At 43.7% G+C, this 20,928-nt stretch overlaps 1 protein-coding gene across 2 annotated transcripts in view; it reads right to left on the bottom strand.

The window, feature by feature from the left end:
• Positions 1–20,335, bottom strand: part of SART3 (spliceosome associated factor 3, U4/U6 recycling protein) — a 33,952-nt gene extending 13,617 nt beyond the window's left edge. Inside the window, exons 1-7 of one of the 2 annotated variants that reach the window (XM_060028254.1) lie at positions 19,769–20,335; positions 11,406–11,532; positions 9,840–9,944; positions 7,682–7,866; positions 6,320–6,425; positions 4,687–4,811; positions 2–157 (exon numbers count right to left, since the gene is read on the bottom strand). In XM_060028254.1, the coding sequence (XP_059884237.1) occupies positions 2–157; positions 4,687–4,811; positions 6,320–6,425; positions 7,682–7,866; positions 9,840–9,944; positions 11,406–11,532; positions 19,769–20,080 (1,116 nt within the window). In that variant the 5' untranslated portion in view covers positions 20,081–20,335. The remainder of the gene's footprint in view (position 1; positions 158–4,686; positions 4,812–6,319; positions 6,426–7,681; positions 7,867–9,839; positions 9,945–11,405; positions 11,533–19,768) is intronic. The other variant, XM_060028255.1, reaches the window with a different exon arrangement.
• Positions 20,336–20,928: the final 593 nt, after the last annotated feature.

Genomic DNA, 20,928 nt, shown 5'->3' with positions numbered 1-20,928 from the left:
CTAGGTACTGACTGTAACGAATCCATAAGTCTGGGACAAGGCAGTTCTCGACCAGAGCGCGCTCAAAGATCAGCTGAATGCGGGCGGGGTCTCCAATTTTCATCTCAAAATCGATGTATGCTTGATATTCAGCCAGCCTGGGTGCTTCGGCTTGCAACTGGGGCAAAGGAGAATGGCAGTGAAATTGCAATGAGCTATGTGACACTGTCAGAGAGCACACACAGCTCCGTAGTAAATTTTGGTGAGAACGGCCACACCAAGATAAGAATCACCAATCCCCACTCTCAGAACCTCTGCATATCAGGTCTATAAACTGATGAGCAGAAAGTGAATCCAAAGTGCCTCTTCATGGCAATAGTTACAAAGGCTCCGTAAACCCTTTTTAAACTCCATCCCCAGACCACAGGGAATTTAAATCTCCCATCAATCAGGAACTGAATGAAAGAGAAACATCTTTGCCAACGACCACTGCTAACCATCCTTTCAAAACAGATATCACTTTCTGGGCCTACTGAGTGGGGTGAATGCAACCATACCAGAGTTACTTGGTGCCCTGTGCTATTTCAGGTTCGTCACTCCAAATACCAGCTCCTGCCAGAGTACAGGTATATGCAGGAGATGGAGGAGGCTATGCTCAATGTTTACTGATCCAAAGGCATACAATTAAAATTCTTTTTAAACAAAATCCTCTTATTCAACTTGTTTTCTCCTCAGCCACACTCTGCTGAAGGTCAAAACAAAATTCAACTGCCTGAGGATTTCATGAATGAAGCTTTGTGAAATGCAACTAAATACCAATCATTTACATGTGAAAAAGGGAGAGGGAGCACATGCAGACCAGAGAGAGAGCACGCATGCTCTGAACTTAGAAAGATGATATTGGAGAGACTCAGTTTCTACTAATAATGACAAAATCAGTTACCCAGACACACTGTGCCACTGAAAATACTAGATTAAATATTAAAAAAAAGCTTCTTGCAAATCAACAACAAACTGGCCAAGAAACAAGAAATACTGCAAACAAAATCTAAGTGAAAGTGGTTAAGCTAAGGGAAGGTTAAGCTTTTGCCAGTTTAAGAGATAATATTAAGAATTTGATCTTGGGACCTCCCTGGTGGCACAGTGGTTAAGAATCCGCCTGCCAATACATGTGACACGGGTTTGAGCCCTGGTCCGGGAAGATCCCACATGCCGTGGAGCAACTAATCCCATGCACCGCAACTACTGAGCCTGAGCTCTAGAGCTCGCAAGCCACAACTACTGAAGCCTGCACACCTAGAGCCCGTGCTCCGCAACAAGAGAAGCCACCACAATGAGAAGCCCACGCACTGCAAGGAAGAGTAGCCCCCGCTCGCCACAACTAGAGAAAGGCCGTGCGCAGCAACAAAGACTCAACACAGCCAAAAATAAAATAAATAAATAAATAAATTTAAAGAATTTGATCTTTACAATAATCGTAGGAAGCAGCTATCATTTCTATAACCATCTTACATTCGAGGCAACTGAGTCACAAGGAGGCTAAGTACTAGCCCAGAGATAAAATTCAGACTTGAGGCAGCCCATCTCTCAGAGCCTGTGTTCTCACTCACCAGGCCATGAAAGATACCAGAAACAGAGCCAAGAAGCCCAACAAACCTCAAGCAGGATAAATACAAAATAATCCACATCTGGACCCACTGCAGTGAAACTGCCAGACAGCAAACCAAACCAGTGAGACCTTACAAGTGGCCACAGAACAAACAAGGCTTTCCTTCCAAGAAGCAAGAGTCAGACAGCTGACTCAGCAGCACCACAGAAGCCGGAAGACAAAAAGATATATTTAACTGCCGAGAGAAGAGAACTGTCAGCCTAGAATTCTGTATCCTGAGAAATTAACTCTCAAGGAGAGCAAAGTAAGGACCTTTTTTTTTTTTTTGCTGTACGCGGGCCTCTCACTGTTGTGGCCTCTCCCGTTGCGGAGCACAAGCTCCGGACGCGCAGGCTCAGCGGCCATGGTTCACGGGCCCAGCCGCTCCGCAGCATGTGGGATCTTCCCGGACCGGGGCACGAACCCATGTCCCCTGCATCGGCAGGCAGACTCTCAACCACTGCACCACCAGGGAAGCCCCGTAAGGACCTTTTAAAACAAACAAAAACTGAGAAAATCTGTTACAAGCAAATATCCAGTGCAGGAGATGCTAAAGGGCAGACTTTAAGCAAAAGAAAAGTGATTGCAGGTGAAAGATCTATGACGTGAGAAGAAAGAGCAAAGAAAATGGGAAATGCATGCAATAAATGTAAACAAACTGGAACTGCAAAATGCAGCATTAATAACAATGCCTGTGGGTCAACTAAAAGACAAGAAATACAAGAAAACAAAGCATAAGTCTGAGGGGTGGTAAATGAAGTTAAAAGTATTCTAAGACCAAGAAAGGGGAATAAATGCCATTTACAAATAATATTGTGTGTGTATTGTCAACACATAAAATCTCCCCAAATCTATAAATTATTAATAAGGATTGAGCAAGTTTGATTAAAAAATTAATATTAAAAAATTGCATTTTATATACCAGGAACAAACAACTAGAAAAGGAAATCTTTAAAAAGATACCATTTATAATAGCATCAAAAAAAAAACTTAGAAATACATCTAAAAATGTGTTCAAGACACCGGATAAATTTATAAAACTTTATAGACAAGACTTAAATAGCAGAGGTCTATACCATGTTCACAGATTGGAAGATTCAATATTTAAAAGATATAAATTCTTCCCCAAATTGATCTACAGATTCAATGCAATTCCAATCAAAAATTCAAGGGAATTCCCTGGCAGTCCAGTGGTTAGAACTCCATGCTCTCACTGCCAAGGGCCCGGGTCCGATCCCTGGTCAGGGAACTAAGATCCTGCATGTGGTGCAGTGTAGGAAAAAAAAAAAAAAAAAATCAAGTTTTTGTTTGTTTGTTTGTTTTAGTAGAACTTGACAAGCTGACTCTCTATTTAATGGAAGTACTAAGAGCTAAAGAACGCCAGGACCCTCTTGAAGGAGAACAACATGGATGGGACTCATGCTACCAAAGATCGAAACTTAATTATAAAACTATTGTCATTATGGCAGTGTAATATAAACCAGTGGGGCAGAACAGAGAGCCCAGAAATAGACCCACACAGAAATGGAAAGCTAACCCATGACAGATGTGGGGCAGCATATGAGTGAGGGTGGATGGAATTATCAAAGTCAGCACTGGAACAATTGTTTCTCCATATGGAAAAACGAAACTGGACCCTGCCTCAGACCATACCCGAACATCCATTCCAGAAGAAAACCTAAAGATGAACGACAAAATATAAACTTTCAGAAGAAAAACAGAACGAAGTATATTAGTGACCTCGGAGCATGGAGAGATTTATTAAGCACAAACCCTAAGGGAAAGAATGACAAATCCAATTAGATTAAAATTAAGAATTGGTCTTCAGGGCTTCCCTGGTGGCACAGTGGTTGAGAGTCCGCCTGCCAATACAGGGGACACGGGTTCATGCCCCGGCCCGGGAGGATCCCACATGCCGTGGAGCGGCGGGGCCCGTGAGCCATGGCCGCTGAGCCTGCACGTCCAGAGCCTGTGCTCCGCAGCGGGAGAGGCCACAACAGTGAGAGGCCCGCGTACAGCAAAAAAAAAAAAAAAAAAAAAAAGGAAAAGACAAGCCACAAACTTGGGAGGAAAAAACTGTAATACATACAACCAAAAGTATGGATTAAGACCCAGGACTCCTACAAATCAATTAGAAAAAAGACAAATCAAAAAAAAATGAGCCAAAGACTTTAACAGGTACTTCAAAGAAAAAAAATTTTTAAGGAAATCTGAATGGCCAATAGGTGTGAAAAGATGCTCAACGTCATTAGTTATGAGGGAAGTACAAATTAAAACTATAATTTCAGATCCATCAGATTGCCTAAAATTTAAGTATGTCAATACCCCAGGTTGGCAGAACAATGAGAACTCTCAGATACTGCAGGCGGGAGTAGCAACTGATAGCCTGGAAAACAGTTCAGCATCACCCTAGGACCCAGCAATTCCATTCTGACGTAATGGAATGAAACTCTTTTTCATGTGTACCAAGAGATACGTCCAAGAACGGTCAGAGCAGAACTACTCCTCCTAGCAAAACACTGGAAACAACCCAACCACCTAAGAACACAGATAAATAAATTGTTTATACACAGACAACTTTACAGCAGTGTAAACAAATGGACTAAAACTATACTTATCAACATGAGTAAAACCCAAAAAACATGTTGAAAGAAAATATACAGCATGATTCCATTATATAGAAGTTCAAAAACAAGCAAAATTAAACCATATATTAATTAAGGATACGTTCATAAGTTGTAAAACTATAAAGAAAAGCAAGGGAATGATTATCACAAAAGTCAGGAAAGTGATTACCTCTCGGGAGAGGGAAGAGGAGGCTATCGGAGAGGGGCACATAGGAGACTTCTAAGGTACTGGCAATGCTCTATTTCTTAACCTGGGTGGTGGGTACATGGATGTTCACTTTATTATTAGGATGTAAACTGAATGTACACATTTATACACTCTATAGTATATTTCACAATAAAACAAATGTTAAAGATACTGTTTTACTTGCAACTATCAATTAGGGAAAAGTTTGTAGAGAGACGTTTACTGTAAAAGAGACGAACACTTACCAGTGTTTCTTCATAGGGTTTATATTTCTCCAACTGCTGTAGTGCTTTGTTATAGTTCTGAATTACTGACTCTGGTATGGGGTCTTCTGACCATTCTTCATACTCTGCAAACGTTGCCTCCATATCTATTGAGAGATGGATTCAGCCCATGGGTCTTGCCATTGGGTTTTATCAACTCAAACACAGAGTAAACCCTGAGACTCAGGTGCCACTGGCCCCTCCCACATCTGTGGCCACAGGGCTCTTACTGATGGAATCCTGAGCTCTTCTGCTGAGCCCTGACTTGGTCTTAGACTCTGTCTCAAAGCACCATCCTGGGCAGCCCTACCACCTAGTTAATCAATCAGAGTAAATGAAACTAATAGCAACGCTCTAACCACACTTACCTACTGCTCCCTATGTTCTAACACTTCACATCCATCACCTCATTCGATCCTCACCACTCTACGAGGGAGGTTCTACCATGATTCCCACTTTGCAGTTCAGGAAACGTAAGCAGAGGGTTACATCAACTGGCCACAGTTAACAGGAGAACAAGGCTTTGAACCCAGGCAGTCTGACTCAAGTTCATGCTCTGCTCACCAAGCTGTACTGCCTCACACTGGTATGTGAGATTAAACATAGAAGCCAGCTCAGCTCTAGCCTTTTCTGCTTGTCACCCAAAGATTCAACTGGAGAGCCACTTCATAATTTGTCAAATCCAATCCAAATAAACCAGGAAGTAAAAAGAAATAACACCTGGGCTCAAGTAAAGCTGGCCAGAGGGGGTTTCCCTGGTGGCGCAGTGGTTGACAGTCCGCCTGCCGATGCAGGGGACACGGGTTCGTGCCCTGGTCCGGGAAGATCCCACATGCCGCCGAGCGGGTGGGCCCGTGAGCCATGGCCGCTGAGCCTGCACGTCTGGAGCCTGTGCTCCGCAATGGGAGAGGCCACAACAGTGAGAGGCCCGCGTACCGCAAAAAAAAAAAAAAAAAAGTTGGCCAGAGGTTCTGAGGGTGTGCAACGCATAACCGCACCTGGGGAACAAACAAGATGGCAGCACCCAATTCTTCCCATGCTCATAAGTCCTCCCAGCGCTGCTCATGTTCAAGCTCAAAGGCTTGGCTTGCCAAAATATGTTCACACAAAAGGAGACTCCTTCCCAAGTCCCAAGAAATTCAGATAGGAACACTTCCAATCGACTGCGCTCCTGGGCCACCAGTTCACCTCCACAGGAGGAGGATATTAGCCCACCTACAAGCCCCACACTGTTATGGAGGTTACTTCTGAAGAGAAAATGCTCATAATGGAGCTCTTACTCAATAAAGTTCCCCCAGAAAACACAGGGAGTCAGTTTCCCTATTCCTTTCAGAGACCCTCTCTCTGCCTCCCTGACAATATCTTAATACAGGAAACTAGGGGTCAGGAAGTCTGCTTCTAGTCCTGCCCCTGACCCTCGTAACCCACTTGAGCATGAACAATTCAAGATATGTTTTTCCCCAGGGCCCTGTCCACAGTGATACTGTCCAAGGAAAATACGAACACCAGCCACGTTCACCTCACGAGATGCTGGGAAAGGCCTAATCACGTGACATGCTCCAAAGCATTCTAAGAACGACGAAGGACTGGCTGTGGATGGGTCACTTTCTCTTACCGTAGAGTGGGATCGCCAACTGTCGCCGGAAGAGACTGTGGACTTTCTCCAGCTGTGAATCAAAGGTTTGTTCCCGGTCAAAAGGGGAAAGGAAGCCAGCTATGGGCTAAAGAAGCAAATTCGTAGTAAATGACAAACTCTGGTTCTTCCTACTTCAAAAAATATTTCAGCACATCTTTAGTTCACACTAAAAAAATTCATAGGACCTCTCATACACGAGGTATTGTGCCAAATGCTGCACGAGGCTCAAAAGTGAATGTTTTCCCTAGCAAGTGTTTATGAGGGGAGAGCAAGAAGGAATCCAAGAACGCAAGAGGGAAGAGATATGGGAACATATATATATGTATAACTGATTCACTTTGTTATAAAGCAGAAACTAGCACACCATTGTAAAGAAATTATACCCCAATAAAGACGTTAAAAAAAAAAAAGAAATGTACCCAAATGACTACAACAAGATACAGCATAAGCATCACAAAAGCGAAGCGTCACAAGTATCAAAGGATGGCGGCTTGCTTCAAGCTGGTTTTCAGGGCTGCGTTTGTCATTATGAAGGGAGGGAATCAAGGAGAGGCTCCTGGAGGAGCTGGCACCAGGGATGCTCCTACAGGCTCTCCGGAGCTGGCGAGAGAGGAAAACAGACTCCCAGATGAAGGGAGGTCAAGAGTACAAGTACAGTGGCCAGAAAGTGCATGAACACCGAGCGGAGCGTGGGAGCAGACTCCACGTGGGGTCACGACTGACACTCGAGACAGCCGCACGTGTCAGCCAGAGGCTCAGTCCCAATGCCTTAGTCCAGGGAAGCGGAGAGCACCACCGCACATTTCTCAACAGGGACACAATCAAGACGGGACTGAGCTACTTTAACCACAGTGATCTAACTTAAGGACAGGGCTCCACGGTACCAACAACAACTTTGTGGTCACACACAGAGTGGAAAAGAGACACTAGGGAGGGGACTGTAAAATTCTATAAATCATAGTCTAGTCTAAAAAACGCAATTATGATGGGATCAAATCTCTCAGTTACTATGGGACATGATGTATATATACATATATATGTACACATACATATGTATACACACACGCATACAAAATCTTTTTTTTGGAATGACTTCGTTATCCTTGTACTCTCACCTGAAACCAGTAACTAAAACAGGAGTATGTTTAAATATCAGGAAAAAATTGTAGGGTCATCTGTTTTTTAGTCAAAGAAGACATTCTTGCTACTCCACAAAGACTCGTGATTTTATTTACTGCCCACCCACTAAGTGACAGGCAAAGACCGTTTTGTTAACTATGTTTCCCCAAGACCACTTACGAGGACAGCCCTGGGTGGCCAAGGCAAGCACTGGTCACTCACCCGGGCAGCTTCCACGATGGCACTTTCAAACTCCCGATAAGCCTCCCAGATGGCGAGTCCCTTGGTCATGTGTAACCCGACGGACGAGAGGGCCCTTTCAAACACAGAGCGGACTTTCTCAAGGCCACCTTTCTGACCAATGCCGCCGACTGAGTACTGGCCGTACTCTAGCCAAATGTTAGGACCTAAAAATGAGAAGTGTTCTATTAGTTCAGGATACGATATGCCCAAACATCAAAACTTTTGTTCTGATGAACAACAGAAGAAATGAGCCCACCAAAAAAGTACTCATTCATGGAGAAAGGGAAGAGCATCACCAACAAGTATCCCAGGTTCCCTGTACCAACACTGCAGCCCGAAAAGAAAGTCTATCTTAATGACCCTACTAGGTATAACCATTGAGATCTGACTCCATAAACAGTACATGCCAAGTGGTAATATGTAATACGACTGATTATAGAGCTCATTTGTTAAAATTGAAAAAATCCAGTAAAGATTTAAATGAAAATAGTTACAAATCTGAGTGACTTTTCAGAAAAACTGCAAAGCCTAGAATTTTTCAACTTTTAAATCTTGATTCATTTTTAAGCCTTCTGATCAAAGTGAAACACAAAATTAAAAGCACCAATCCTGTTACTAGAGATTTTAAATCTCTAAAACACAACAAAAAAGACCTGGTTACCTTGTTTCTTTCACTTTTTAAACTTTCTATATACTCACTCCTGCAGCACTAAGACCACTGAATTAAACTCTTTATGAATGCATCGATTCTTACTGTACATATTGTGCCTATCAAGTCACTTTTCAGAGATCTGAAAATAATTTTTGATGCTCATACACTAACCTTGTAAAATAAAAATACTAGAAAGATAAAGCCAACATGAGAATTACTGTGTGTTTTCCTTAGGCTTGCTTTCTCAATGAAATAAGTCATTTCTAAAAACTTAGCTAAGGTTTGTGAGCTACTCTGTTTTTGCTCACCAGTACAGAGCTGCCATATGGGCTGCAAAACGAAAATGGAAATGAACTAGCTCTTGGAGCTGAAGCCCTTAGTGAGGGTTAGCCTAGTTTACAGAGGGTCTATGCTTCTCACTAGGGGAAATGTCCACAGAGGGAGTAAGGAAAATCAGATAGGAAAAAGGGTATTTAATTAAAAATTGGAAACATTTTAAAATAATTTTTAAGAACACTCTGTCCATAGCATTGTGTGATATAGTCCTCGATGTATGTAGAGAAAATATTTAGAGACTTATACCATCAAACGGGATTTTTTTTTCTTCTTTTTTTTGCGGTACGCGGGCCTCTCACTGCTGTGGCCTCTCCCGTTGCGGAGCAGAGGCTCCTGACACGCAGGCTCAGCGGCCATGGCTCACGGGCCCAGCCACTCCGCGGCAATGTGGGATCCTCCTGGACCGGGGCATGAACCCGCGTCCCCTGCATCGGCAGGTGGACTCTCAACCACTGCGCCACCAGGGAAGCCCCCATCAAACGGGATTTTAAAGGAGGGAAGGCATCCACACTTCACTTTCACTGGTAAAATGTCAAGACCAGCAGACAAGGGATCTCCATGGTAACGGAAGATTCTGCATCTCGATGCAATGGTGGGATAAAATATCACATTGTGTGTATACAATGTGTGTATACACACACATTGTACCAAGGTCCATTTCCCGGTGTTGAGTTTGTACTATAGTCATAAGATATTGGGGGAAACCGGATCAAGCAAGTACATAGGACTTCTCTGTACTATCTTTGCAATTTCCTATAAATCTATAAAAATGTCAAAATTAAATGTTTAAGTTTTTTAGTACTGGAAAAAAAAAAAGCCTTCTGTCCAAAGCTTCTAAAAATCCAAACAATGTGTAAAAGGTAACCCTTAGTCATCTGGAAATACCAGGTAAGTTCTCCCTGCCAGATAAATGGTGGGGGTGAGTATATTCACCTCCTTCCTTCAAATATTTCTTCTACTTGTATTTTAAAACCTAAAGCCTCAATTGAAAACCACAAACAATGATAATAATAAATGAACTCCAATCTTTCCAATCGCTGGACGAATGCTCTTTACTGGGTAGCAACACCTCACAGTACAATCCACGGAGGCAGAGTGATGCTAGATGAGCCCACCTGACACCCTCAGAAGAGCCCGCAGGGAACTTACAGATGTAATCCTTCACCGCTTTCTCGAAGAGGTCATACACGTGCTCTCTGTCCAGGCCGTCCAGGGCCATGCTGATCTCGTCATGCAGCCACTCCAGCCAGAGCTCTACAAGACACCAGGGTCCCCTGCGTTACCACCCCCAGCACCAAAGGGCGGGCTGAAAGCAGGGACTGCACCGTGAGGCATCAGCACGAATACGGTTCATCCACCTTATACAACCTGGCCCAGTTCACAGAAATTCAATTCTTAAAACCTGCACCAAGCACATAGAAGGCTTATGCTTCCAAAGAAGATCAATCACTAAAGTCATAATATCCCTAGAGTGGCTGGGCATTTTATATTTTGCGAAGCACTGATGTATTTTCTCATTCAATCTTTGTCAAAAACCTATGAGGTAGGTGACAGGGACATTAGTAACAATGGCATCTATCTAAGCATTTACAACATGCCAAGCATGTGTTAATAAATGTTGTGCACAGAATGGCTCTTCCAATCAATGTACTACAAGGCAGAAACTACTGTTATCCCCATTTTACTGCTGGGAAAACTGAGTCTTAATAAATTTGTTTATTCATTTATTTATTTTTGGCTGCACTGGGTCTTCGTGCTGAGCGCAGGCCCTCTCTGGTGGCGGCGAGTGGGGGCCACGCTTTGCCGCAGCGCGCAGGCCCCTCACTGTGGTGGCCTCTCCCATTGCGGAGCACAGGCTCTAGGCACGCAGGGCTTCAGTAGCTGTGGCTCGCGGGCTCTAGAGCGCCGGCTCAGCAGCTGTGGCGCAGGGCTTAGTTGCTCCGTGGCATGTGGGATCCTCCCGGACCAGGGCTTGAACCTGCATCCCCTGCACTGGCAGGCGGACTCCTAACCACTGCGCCACCAGGGAATTCCAAAACTGAGTCTTAGAATGTTTATATAATTTGTTTAAGGTCACACAGCTAGAAAGACATATAGCCAGGCAATCTGATTTCAGCTTCTATGCTCTGCAGTTATGCTTTGTGGGAGGGAGAAGGGGACAGAACTGGATCTAGGACCTGTGTTTTCCAACTTCTCCCTAAAAGATCAATTATGTATATTCACGGAGATTTAACTACAAAGATGCTCAGTGTAATTATATTTCAAATAAGCAGAAATAACCTAAATGCCCAACTACTGTGGAACAAATAAGGTATGAAACATTTAAATTAAAAATTATTTGTGAAAGTTTAGTTATAATACATTTACAGTTATCTGTTTCTGAGAATGGATTAAATACACAAATACTAGAACAGGAAACAGAAAGGAAATGGGGGAAAAGTTTAATTACATAGAAATATTTTATGATAAAGTTAGGATAAAGAAATTAGGATTCAAAACATGAGTCAGTATCGCATGACCACAAGTATGTTTAGCAAAAACTAGAAGAGGATAAACTAAAAACCGCTGACTTTGGATGATGGGTTTTCTTCTTTCCACTATACTTATATGTTCCAAATTTTCTATAAGGAGCATGTCCCACTTTCAGCACTGAAAAAAAAGGACACTCTTCAATTCTCTGTGTTTATAAAAGCAGCCCAACTGTGGAAGTCTTACCTTCGGTCAAAGGAAAGATCTCACTCATCTTCTGGCGGGCCATCCTCACTTTGGTAAGCTCCCCTTCCAACCGAAGCAGCCGGATCAGGTCCACGTGGCAGTTGTAGTCATAGACGTTGATAGACAGCTAGAAGAAAAAGGAACAGAAGTTGAAATTTAGAATGCCATCATCAAAATAACTCAGCTTTGGGCTTCCCTGGTGGCGCAGTGGTTGTGAGTCCGCCTGCCGATGCAGGGGACACGAGTTCGTGCCCCGGTCTGGGAGGATCCCACATGCCGCGGAGCGGCTGGGCCCGTGAGCCATGGCCGCTGAGCCTGTGCGTCCGGAGCCTGTGCTCAGCAATGGGAGAGGCCACAGCAGTGAGAGGTCCGCATACCGCCAAAAAAAAAAAAAAAACCACTCAGCTTCTTTCACCATTGGTGACGACACATGTCTGCCACAAGCACAAAATATGTGCAATGTGGGAGAGCCACGAAAAGGGCAAGGCAACGTTTACCTTCAGGAAGAGGGAGAAAAATCCACAAGAAAGAGCTTTTTATAATAAACGCTCTCAATTCCTGTCAGAACACATGTGGGTTCTCTCTGAAATACAGAAAACATTCTAATGAAGCAAATAAATAAACACAAAGTATGACCTGAGGCAAGTTATTAACTTTTCTAAGTCTCCATTCCCTCATCTGTAAAATGGTATACACCACTAGGTTCTAGCTCGTAAGGTTCTTGTGAGGTTTTTTTTTTTTAATAGAGCTTTATTGGAGTATAATTGCTTTACAATACTGTGTTAGTTTCTGTTGTACACCAAAGTCAATCAGCCATATGCATACACATGTCCCCATATCCCCTCCCTCTTGAGCCTCCCTCCTACCCTTGTTATCCCACTGAAAGGTAATTTAGTATCACGCTGAAGCACGTGCCAGGTACATCAGTAAGAGCTCTTTTCTTTTACTAAACAAACAAACAAATGAAAATCCCTATCGGGAGAAACAAGAATGGCAACAGACTGATGAAGCTGAGTGATAGGTACAAAAACGTTTATATTTCAAGTTAAAAGTTAATAAATTAAGATAACTGCTTCCAAAGCTATCATACATCTGAGGCAAAGGAAAACTAAAAGAACTTGTCACTAGCAGACTTACTCTTAAAGAATAGCTAAAGGAATTTCTTCAAACAGAAAGCAAATGATAAGAGAAATCCTGGAGCATCAGGAAGGAAGAAAGAGCAGAAATATGGCTAAATACAATAGATGATCCTTCTCTTCATGAGTCTTCTAAATCGTATGATAATGGAAATAAAAATTTTAAGGCTATCTGATACTCAAAACAATGACATTTCAAAGGAGGAATGGTAAAGGGACCTAAATAGGAAGATTTCCACACTTCACTCAGGGGTAAAACATAGATACCATGTAAGTCAAATATACTGAAATACCCAAAGCAACCACTGAGAAACTATATAAAGCAATACTCTAAAAATCACTATAAATAAATCAAGCTGGAATACTAAATGTTCAAATAACCCATACGAAGGCAAGAAAAGAGAAACAGGAGAACAAGCAACACAGGAAACAAACAGAAAATTTAAAAATGTCAGGCTTTAGACCTAACGTATCAATAGTTACCTTCAAAGCATATGATCTAAACATACTAATTAAAAGACAGAGAATGGCAGAGTGGATAAAAACACAACTCACCTCTATGCTGATCACAAGAAACTCACTTCAAATTCAAGGATGTAGGTAGGTTCAAAGTAAAAGGATGGGGAAAGATACAGCATGCAAACATTAAACAAAAAGAAGCAAAAAGTGACTATACTAATATCACATCAAGTAGATTTTACAGCAAAGAAAATTATCAGAGATAAAATGGGACATTACATAATGATAAAAAGATCAGCCCACCTGGAAGACAAAACAATTCTAAAAGTGCATGCACCAAACAACAGAACCTCAAAATAGATGAAGCAAAAACTGATAGAGCTAAAAGAAGAAACAGACACAACCACAATTATATTGGGGATTTCGACATCCCCCACTTCAGCAACTAAAAGAATTACCAAACAGATAATCAGCAAGAATATAAAAGAACTCAACAACACCATTAACCAACATGATCTAATTGCTATATATAGAACACTCTACCCAACAATAACAGAATAACACATTTTTCTCAAGTGCCCAAGGAACATTCACTGAGACCACATCCTGGGCCATAAAACAAACCTCAACAAATTTTTAAAAACTTAAATCATACAGAGTATGTTTTCCGATAACAACAATCAATTACTGTAGGAATATCTCTAAATGCTTGAAAATTAAGCAATACACTTCTAAATAATCTATGAGTCAAAGAGGAAATCTCAAAGAAAATTTAAAATACACAGAACTCAATGAAAATGCAAACACAGCAAATTAAAATAAGTGGACTGCAGCTAGCAGAGTGGACAGGAAAACTTACAGAACTAAATTCAATGTACAAAAAGAATTATACACCATGACTAAGTGGGAGTTATTCCAAGTATGCAAGGTTAGCTCAATCTTTGAAAAGCAATCACTGTAGTCCACTATATATCAAGCTAAGGAACAAAAATCATGGTATCAATTGATACAGAAAATGCATTTGACAAAACCCAACAACCATTCACGATAAAAACACTCAGAAAGTTAGAACTTTATCAAAATTAAAACTTTTTGCTCTGTAAAAGACTCTGTTAAGAGGATGCAAAGACAAGCTACAGACTGGAAAAAAAAATTTACAAACCACATATCTGACAAAGGACTAATAATATCTAAAAGATATAACTCCAAACTCAACAGTAAGAAACAAACAATCCAAATAAAATAAAAAGTAGGCAAAAGACATGAACCAACATGTACTGGGTTGGCCAAAAAGGTCTTTTGGGTTTTTCCGTAAGATGTTACAGAAAAACTCGAATGAACTTTTTGGCCAACCCAATATATCCAGGGGACACAGATGGCAAGTGAGTGCACGTGAATAACGGTCAGGGAAATACAAACTAACACCACAATGAGCTATCCTTACACACCTATCAGAACGGCCAAAAGGAAAAACAGTGACACCAACAAATGCCAGAGAAGATGCAAAAAAACTGGATCACTCATACATTGCTGATGAGAATATAAAATGGGTACAGCGACTCAGGAAACTGTTTTCGGCAGTCTCCCATAGAATTCAACACACAAGTACCATATCACCCAGCAACTGCACCCCTGGGTGTTTTTCCAGAGAAATAAAACCTATGTTCACACAAACATCTGTACAGGAATGTGCATAACAGCTGTATTCCTAACAGCTACATCTGGAAAGAACCCAGAAGTCCTTCAATGGGTGAATGGGTAAACAAACCATGGAACACGCACGCCATGGAATACTACTCAGCCATAAAAAGGAACAAATAAACACACAACTCGGATGAATCTTGAAGGAATTATGCTGAGTGAGAAAAGGTCATCCCCAAAGGTTACATACTATATGATTCCATTTACATAACATTATTGAAATGATAAAATTGTAGAAATGGAGATCAGATTAGTGGGTGCTAGAGGTCAGGAACTGTGGCTCTATCAGGGCAGCAGGAGGGATCCTGAGGTGACAGAGCCAATTTGTGTGCTGACTTTGTCAACGTCAATACGTGGGTTGTGAGACTGTACTATAGTTTTACAAAAGGTCACCAGTGGGGGAAACTGGGTAAAGGGTACACAGGATCTCTCTGTATTATTTCCTGCAACTGGAGGGAAACCTACAATTACCTCAAAATGAAAAGTTTAATTTTTTAAAAAGCTTTCAGGGACTTCCCTGGTGGTGCAGTGGTTAAGAATCCGCCTGCCAATGCAGGGGACACAGGTTCGAACCCTGGTCCGGTAAGATCCCACATGCCGCGGAGCAACCAAGCCCATGCGCCACAACTACTGAGCCTGAGCTCTAGGGCCCATGAGCCACAACTACTGAAGCCCACGCGCCAGGAGCCCATGCTCTGCAACAAGAGAAGCCACCACAATGAGAAGCTCGCGTGCCGCAAGGAAGAGTAGCCCCCTCTTGCCACAACTAGCGAGAGCCTGTGCACAGCAACGAAAACCCAACACAGCCAAAAATAAATCTTTAAAAAAAAAAAAAGCTTTCAAACAAGTTGGGGTATGGGGTTACATTAAGTCTATACACCACGACTAGACTAGTATCTACTCTTCCAACGTCTGCCACATTTCAGCAATAAATATTTCCCTTTCCAGAGATGACAGATGACCTACAATTCATTCGACTAACACTGCCATTTGACAATATACTCTTAGTAATCTAGACCCTAGTTATTGCATTAAACTGCACACAGGAGGATCTGTCTCAGCAGGTAGCAAGTCTCAGCAGTAATGAGTTAGACCACGGAATTGACACGGGACAAACTGACCAACAGAACGCTAGAAAGCGCCCAGAAACAGACCCACGCAACCAGAAAGTATATCACAGAGGGACACTGGGTGTATCCACTAAAATGAATTCATGACCCATGACCATGGCCCCAGTTTGAAAAATACTGACTTAGAGAAACTCTTACAGGGTTTGAGACTAGCACAGTTTAACAGTAACAATGTTCCTTGTAGCTTGTTTGTAATAGGGAAAAAAAAACTGTAAGCAATTCAAATGCCAGAACCACCAATAAGCTGTGGGCTACTCACACGCTGGTGTACTGAACACACAGCAGTCAAAATGGATAACCTGCAACTGCAAGAACACGGCTGAATCTTAGAAACACACTGCTGAGTGGAAAGCAGTCCCGGATGATTACACATTGCATGATACACTTTTTTAAAAGCTCAAAAACAAACAAAAGTGGACAATATATGCTTAGGAATGCATACTTAGAGGATAAAACTATACATGTTTTAAAAGAGAAGGAAGCACTCATGATTCAAAAAAGCAGTTACCTGGGTTTGAGGAGGGGATGGGGTCAAGGCAGGGCACTGGCACCGGGGAGAAGCCGCGGGGACGGGCAGCAGTACTGATGAAGTCCCCACTCTTAGAGCAAGGGGCAGAGCAAGGGTGCTCATCTCATTACCATCCTTTACAATTTACAGATGTGAACTGCTTTGTACGGATCAAATTACACACAAGTAGGTAACAAAGAAGAATCAGTATCAGGTAAGCTCATGACCTATAATTTAAAAAAAAATCTTTTAGCAATGTTCTCCTGCTCATGATTTATAAAACTTGACAGGCTGAACCCACCCCATGATTATGTGATAGGCTGTAAAAGGACAGGACGAGGTCAGGACACAAGTGTTCTAACGTCCACGGGTTCTGTTTCCCCGTCTGTACCGGAAGGCACTGGAGTACACCTCTGCATCTCAAGTGGACTGCCATGATGCACTGATGTCTCAAAATTGGCTGTCAAGTGTGTCACGCAAGTAACCACAGTGAAAGAACTGAAGATCATGGAAGATGTACTCTCCTCACGAAGGAGCAGGCGCAGTTCTCCCTGTCACCCCATCACTCGCAACTCACCTGGGTCTGAATGTGTTTTCTGAGCGTGAAGGGGGGTGGGCAAGTCCTGCCTAGCCAGGCTGAGTAATGTCTATGCAAGCGGCCCTCCCGTGAACACCAGACGGAGGTCAGAAGAGAAACGGAGAAAACTCACTGAAGTAAAGGAACTGTCTCTAGGATGGTTTTTGATCTAAATTTCTGATTTTTAGGCCCAAATAATGAAGATACTATATATGGAGACGTGCTCTGAGAGCACATACATTAAATGCACACTGACATGCATTTAAGAGACCTTCCAGAGTGTTCAACCAGCACTGACAGACGAGCACGTGTGCCGGTCTAGTCTGGTCTCAGAACACTGTTAACGACAAAGGATGCTTTAAAGAAAGAGAAGGCTTAGCCAACGTGCAAGCGCTCTGCGAATTAAATTTCCTAACTCCCTAACAGCACAACCTGGCCCTGGACTGGGGGCGGAGAGGTGACAGAGAGGCCTGGTGGAGAGGACACTTAGCTGCAATCACAGGAAAGAGGGGGGGAAGGAGAAGGGAGCAGGTCCCATCACTGCATCTACTGTGTGTCAAACTGTGCCTGGAGCTTTACACACCTGTCACTCAAGCTCCACAACAGCCCTGTGAGGGAGGCGCTACTACAGCCCTCCCTTTACCAACTGGCACAGCAGGCTCAGAGCGCTGACATGACCTGTAAGACACCGAGGTGCCACTTTTAGTTTCAGGCCAAAAACACAAATGGTGGGAAATCTCCGCTTTTGTTACATGGACAGATACTACTAACTGCGAGCTTTCATAAACACACTCAAGGCGAGAACTGGAATTTGCAAATACGACAAGGCCGAGGGTTTCACAGACCTCTCTGGAAGTTACCGACCATCGTGCTCCACCAGGAGAGTCATTACAGCAGGAACTAGAGGCTGTGGGATTAGGAGGAGGTGGGAGGGAGTTTTGGAAAAATTGGAAAAGTCCATTTCTAGACCCTCCGGAAAAGAGGATAAAGCCAGAGGCTCTTCAATTCACCATCACCTGCCAGATCCCATCCTGTGTGGTCACCTTTGGTGGCCTGAGGCAGGGCTGGCAACTGCACAATACCAGTAGGCCGGTGGCCTCTGCCCTGACCCACCCTCCTCTCTAGTAAGCTGGGTACCCTCACCTCATCAAGGACTTAATCGCTCTGCTTCCAAGCCTCCCCTTCCCCTAAAAAGGTAATCCTCTTTCCCCTACCGAGTAAGCTAATGGCTCATTGAAAGGCCCAACTCCAGAAGAACAGATTTCCACCAGGACAGGGACACAGTCCGCCTGGCACCTCCTGTTACACTGCTGAATGAATAAAAGACTGAATGGACTTCGGCGTGCTTATTTATAAAAAGCAGAAATGGTAACCACCTGCCTACCCCCAGCTGGTTCAGATGCAATGACAAGTGGGACAGATATACCAAAAGATAATATAACTTTCACAACTTAACAAAAACATCACCTCGAGAGAGGACGTTATAAGGAATCTCACACCCAGCAAAGTGAGAAACCCAGGCTAACAACCTCACATCACTAAGTAATTTCATAGCCAGTGTGGCATTCAGTCCACAGACAACCCTGAAAAATTCAAAACCCCTTACGAGTGACTAAGCAAATCATTTCATCATTCCTTCTGTGCCTCAGTTTCCTCATCTGTAAAATGAGAATGTGCTCCATCTGTTTGCCCCTCCAAATCCACTCCACCCTCTCTCTTCCCCGTCCTGTGACCCACTGTGTGGACCACACTGATGAGGTCTCTGGCTGTCTTGCTTCCAGCAGACGGCACCAGCAGACTGTTTGGAGAGAGGCAGAGCAGTAGGTCAGGGTACTTCTTCCCCACCCCAATCCCTGATGGGAAACTGGGGCCGCACCCCTGGAACAAACGTCTCACCTCCTCTCAGGTGTTGTCTCCACACAACTACTTGGAAAACCAGTCCCTCCCATCACCTCTTCAGGCCTAAAGGTGGACACCTAAAGGTACTGCTACTACTAGCCCTGGGGTACCGAACCTTTACTCCTGATTTCCCTGCTCTAGACACAGTAGTCCCTTTACTGACCTTTTCTCAAACTTTCTTAATTTGAATGTGCCACCTACTTCTTGCTGGAATCCTAGATTACACAAGAGATACCACCACCTGTATCTCATAAGGTTACAGATTAGAAATCACGTAGCTACTAGGGCCAGGCCCCGAGCTTTAATTACCATTATAACAAACCTATGCGCGGAAATCGTTTCTCCCAATTTACAAATAAGGAAGCCGAGGCTGAGAGAGATTAAGAAATTCGCCCAAGCGCACGCAAGGGTGGAAGACCCAGAACTGGGGCCTTAGGCTCCAGACGCTGTAATCGCTCCCTTTCCATTTCTATTATCACCGTCACCATTAATATCTTCCCGACCACGCCATAGTTCATCAGCGTCTTCATTCCTACAGGCAAATAACTCTCTTTTAGAAATAAAATTGTATTTCTCGTGCTGGACAGCTGAACGGTGTGGCTAAAAGCGGGAGTTCTGGAGTCGTTTCAAAGTTCAAAGCCTGTCTCGCCAAAAGCCTGTCTCGCCATTTGCAGGAATTGTAATCTTGAGCAAGAGAATTCCCTCTACCAAGAGCCTCAGTTTCCTCCCATAAAACGGGAAATACACTACTTCCTTCAGCGGGTTCTTGCGAGGGTTCAATGGGATAACGGTTGCAAATCACCTGGCAAGCAGTAAGCGTTCGAAGGACGGGAGACGCGCTGATGAATTGCGCTTTGGCGGCCTTGGCGGCTTTATTACCGCCGAGGACAAGGGAGGCGGGCCGGGGCCTGGGAACCTGAGGGAAGGAGCCCGCCGCCCACCCCCGCGCTCACCTGCTCCTCCAGCCGCTCGATCTCCAGCTGGTTCTTCTCCTCTTCGTCGTACTCCCACTCGTACTCCCCCGGGGAGCTCTCGGCCGAGGAAGCCATGGCGTACTCCTCATCTCCATCGCTCTCACTCACGCCTTCCTCCTGCTGGTCCCACTCCGGCCCCACGGTCTTGTACGTCGCGGCGGCCACGGCCCGCGATAACACCTTCCTCCTCGTCCTAGCCTCCTTAGCTTCAGCCTCCTCCCCCTCGGCCTTGGGTCCGGCCTTGGGCTCAGCCTCCGCTTCCGAAGCCGATGCTGCTGCCGCCGTCGCCATCTTGCGCTTCCAGTGACTCCCGGGTCCTCACTCTGCCGCCGAAGACCCACTGAAATAGAAGCTGCCCGCGGCGCGCGCCTGATCAAAACCGCGCTCCCCTGCCACCTAGAGAGAAACTGTGAGCCACGGATGACGGCGAAACCTCGAAATACACGAAACTCATGCTATTTTATTACTTTTAATAGTTCTTGTTGGAGGAAAAAGAACTCGCTAACAGGGCATGTGTTTCGCCACAACTTCGGACAGAAGTTGGGTCCTTAGACAGGAAGTGGAAGCCATAGAGGAAGTCATGGAGTGAGCGTGATGATTGACATTAAGGGTTTGCCGCCATCTTGAGAAGGTCAAAATGATTCTTGGAATTAATGCCTTAACCACCTGTTCTGACCTGGCGCGTGGTTCAGTCTCCCCAGTAACTGAGCCTCAAATGCAGAGAAAAGTCTAAGTCCTCGGGGAAGGATCGATTGCACCATTCATGAGAAAAACTCACTTCCCAAAGAGATTCCTCCCCTTTATGTAATGCCTGGTGCCTATCAGTTAAAAACACATGTGCGTTTTCTGGTTTTATAGGATCATATTCTGCAAACCAATATTAATAAACTACATTAGTAAACATTTACTTAGAATCTCTTCATTGCCATGCCTTGTCATATAAATTGTGACAGTTTGCTTTTTTATATAGAGAGAAATAGAGTCAAACATACATACTTTTTAAAATCAGGGCAAAGTATTCGTTTAGCTAAGCTTTCCACTTTGACGCAGGAAAGCCTTGGTGTGTCTATTTATTGCCTTTCTCCCTCATTAGCAAGCTTAATTATGTCAGAAGTTATATGTTTTTCTTTCCGTTGGAT

The sequence above is a fragment of the Delphinus delphis genome, chromosome 13 (genome assembly GCF_949987515.2).
Source record: "Delphinus delphis chromosome 13, mDelDel1.2, whole genome shotgun sequence".
Lineage (NCBI taxonomy): Eukaryota > Metazoa > Chordata > Mammalia > Artiodactyla > Delphinidae > Delphinus > Delphinus delphis.
This window is presented reverse-complemented; position numbering and strand designations above follow the sequence as displayed.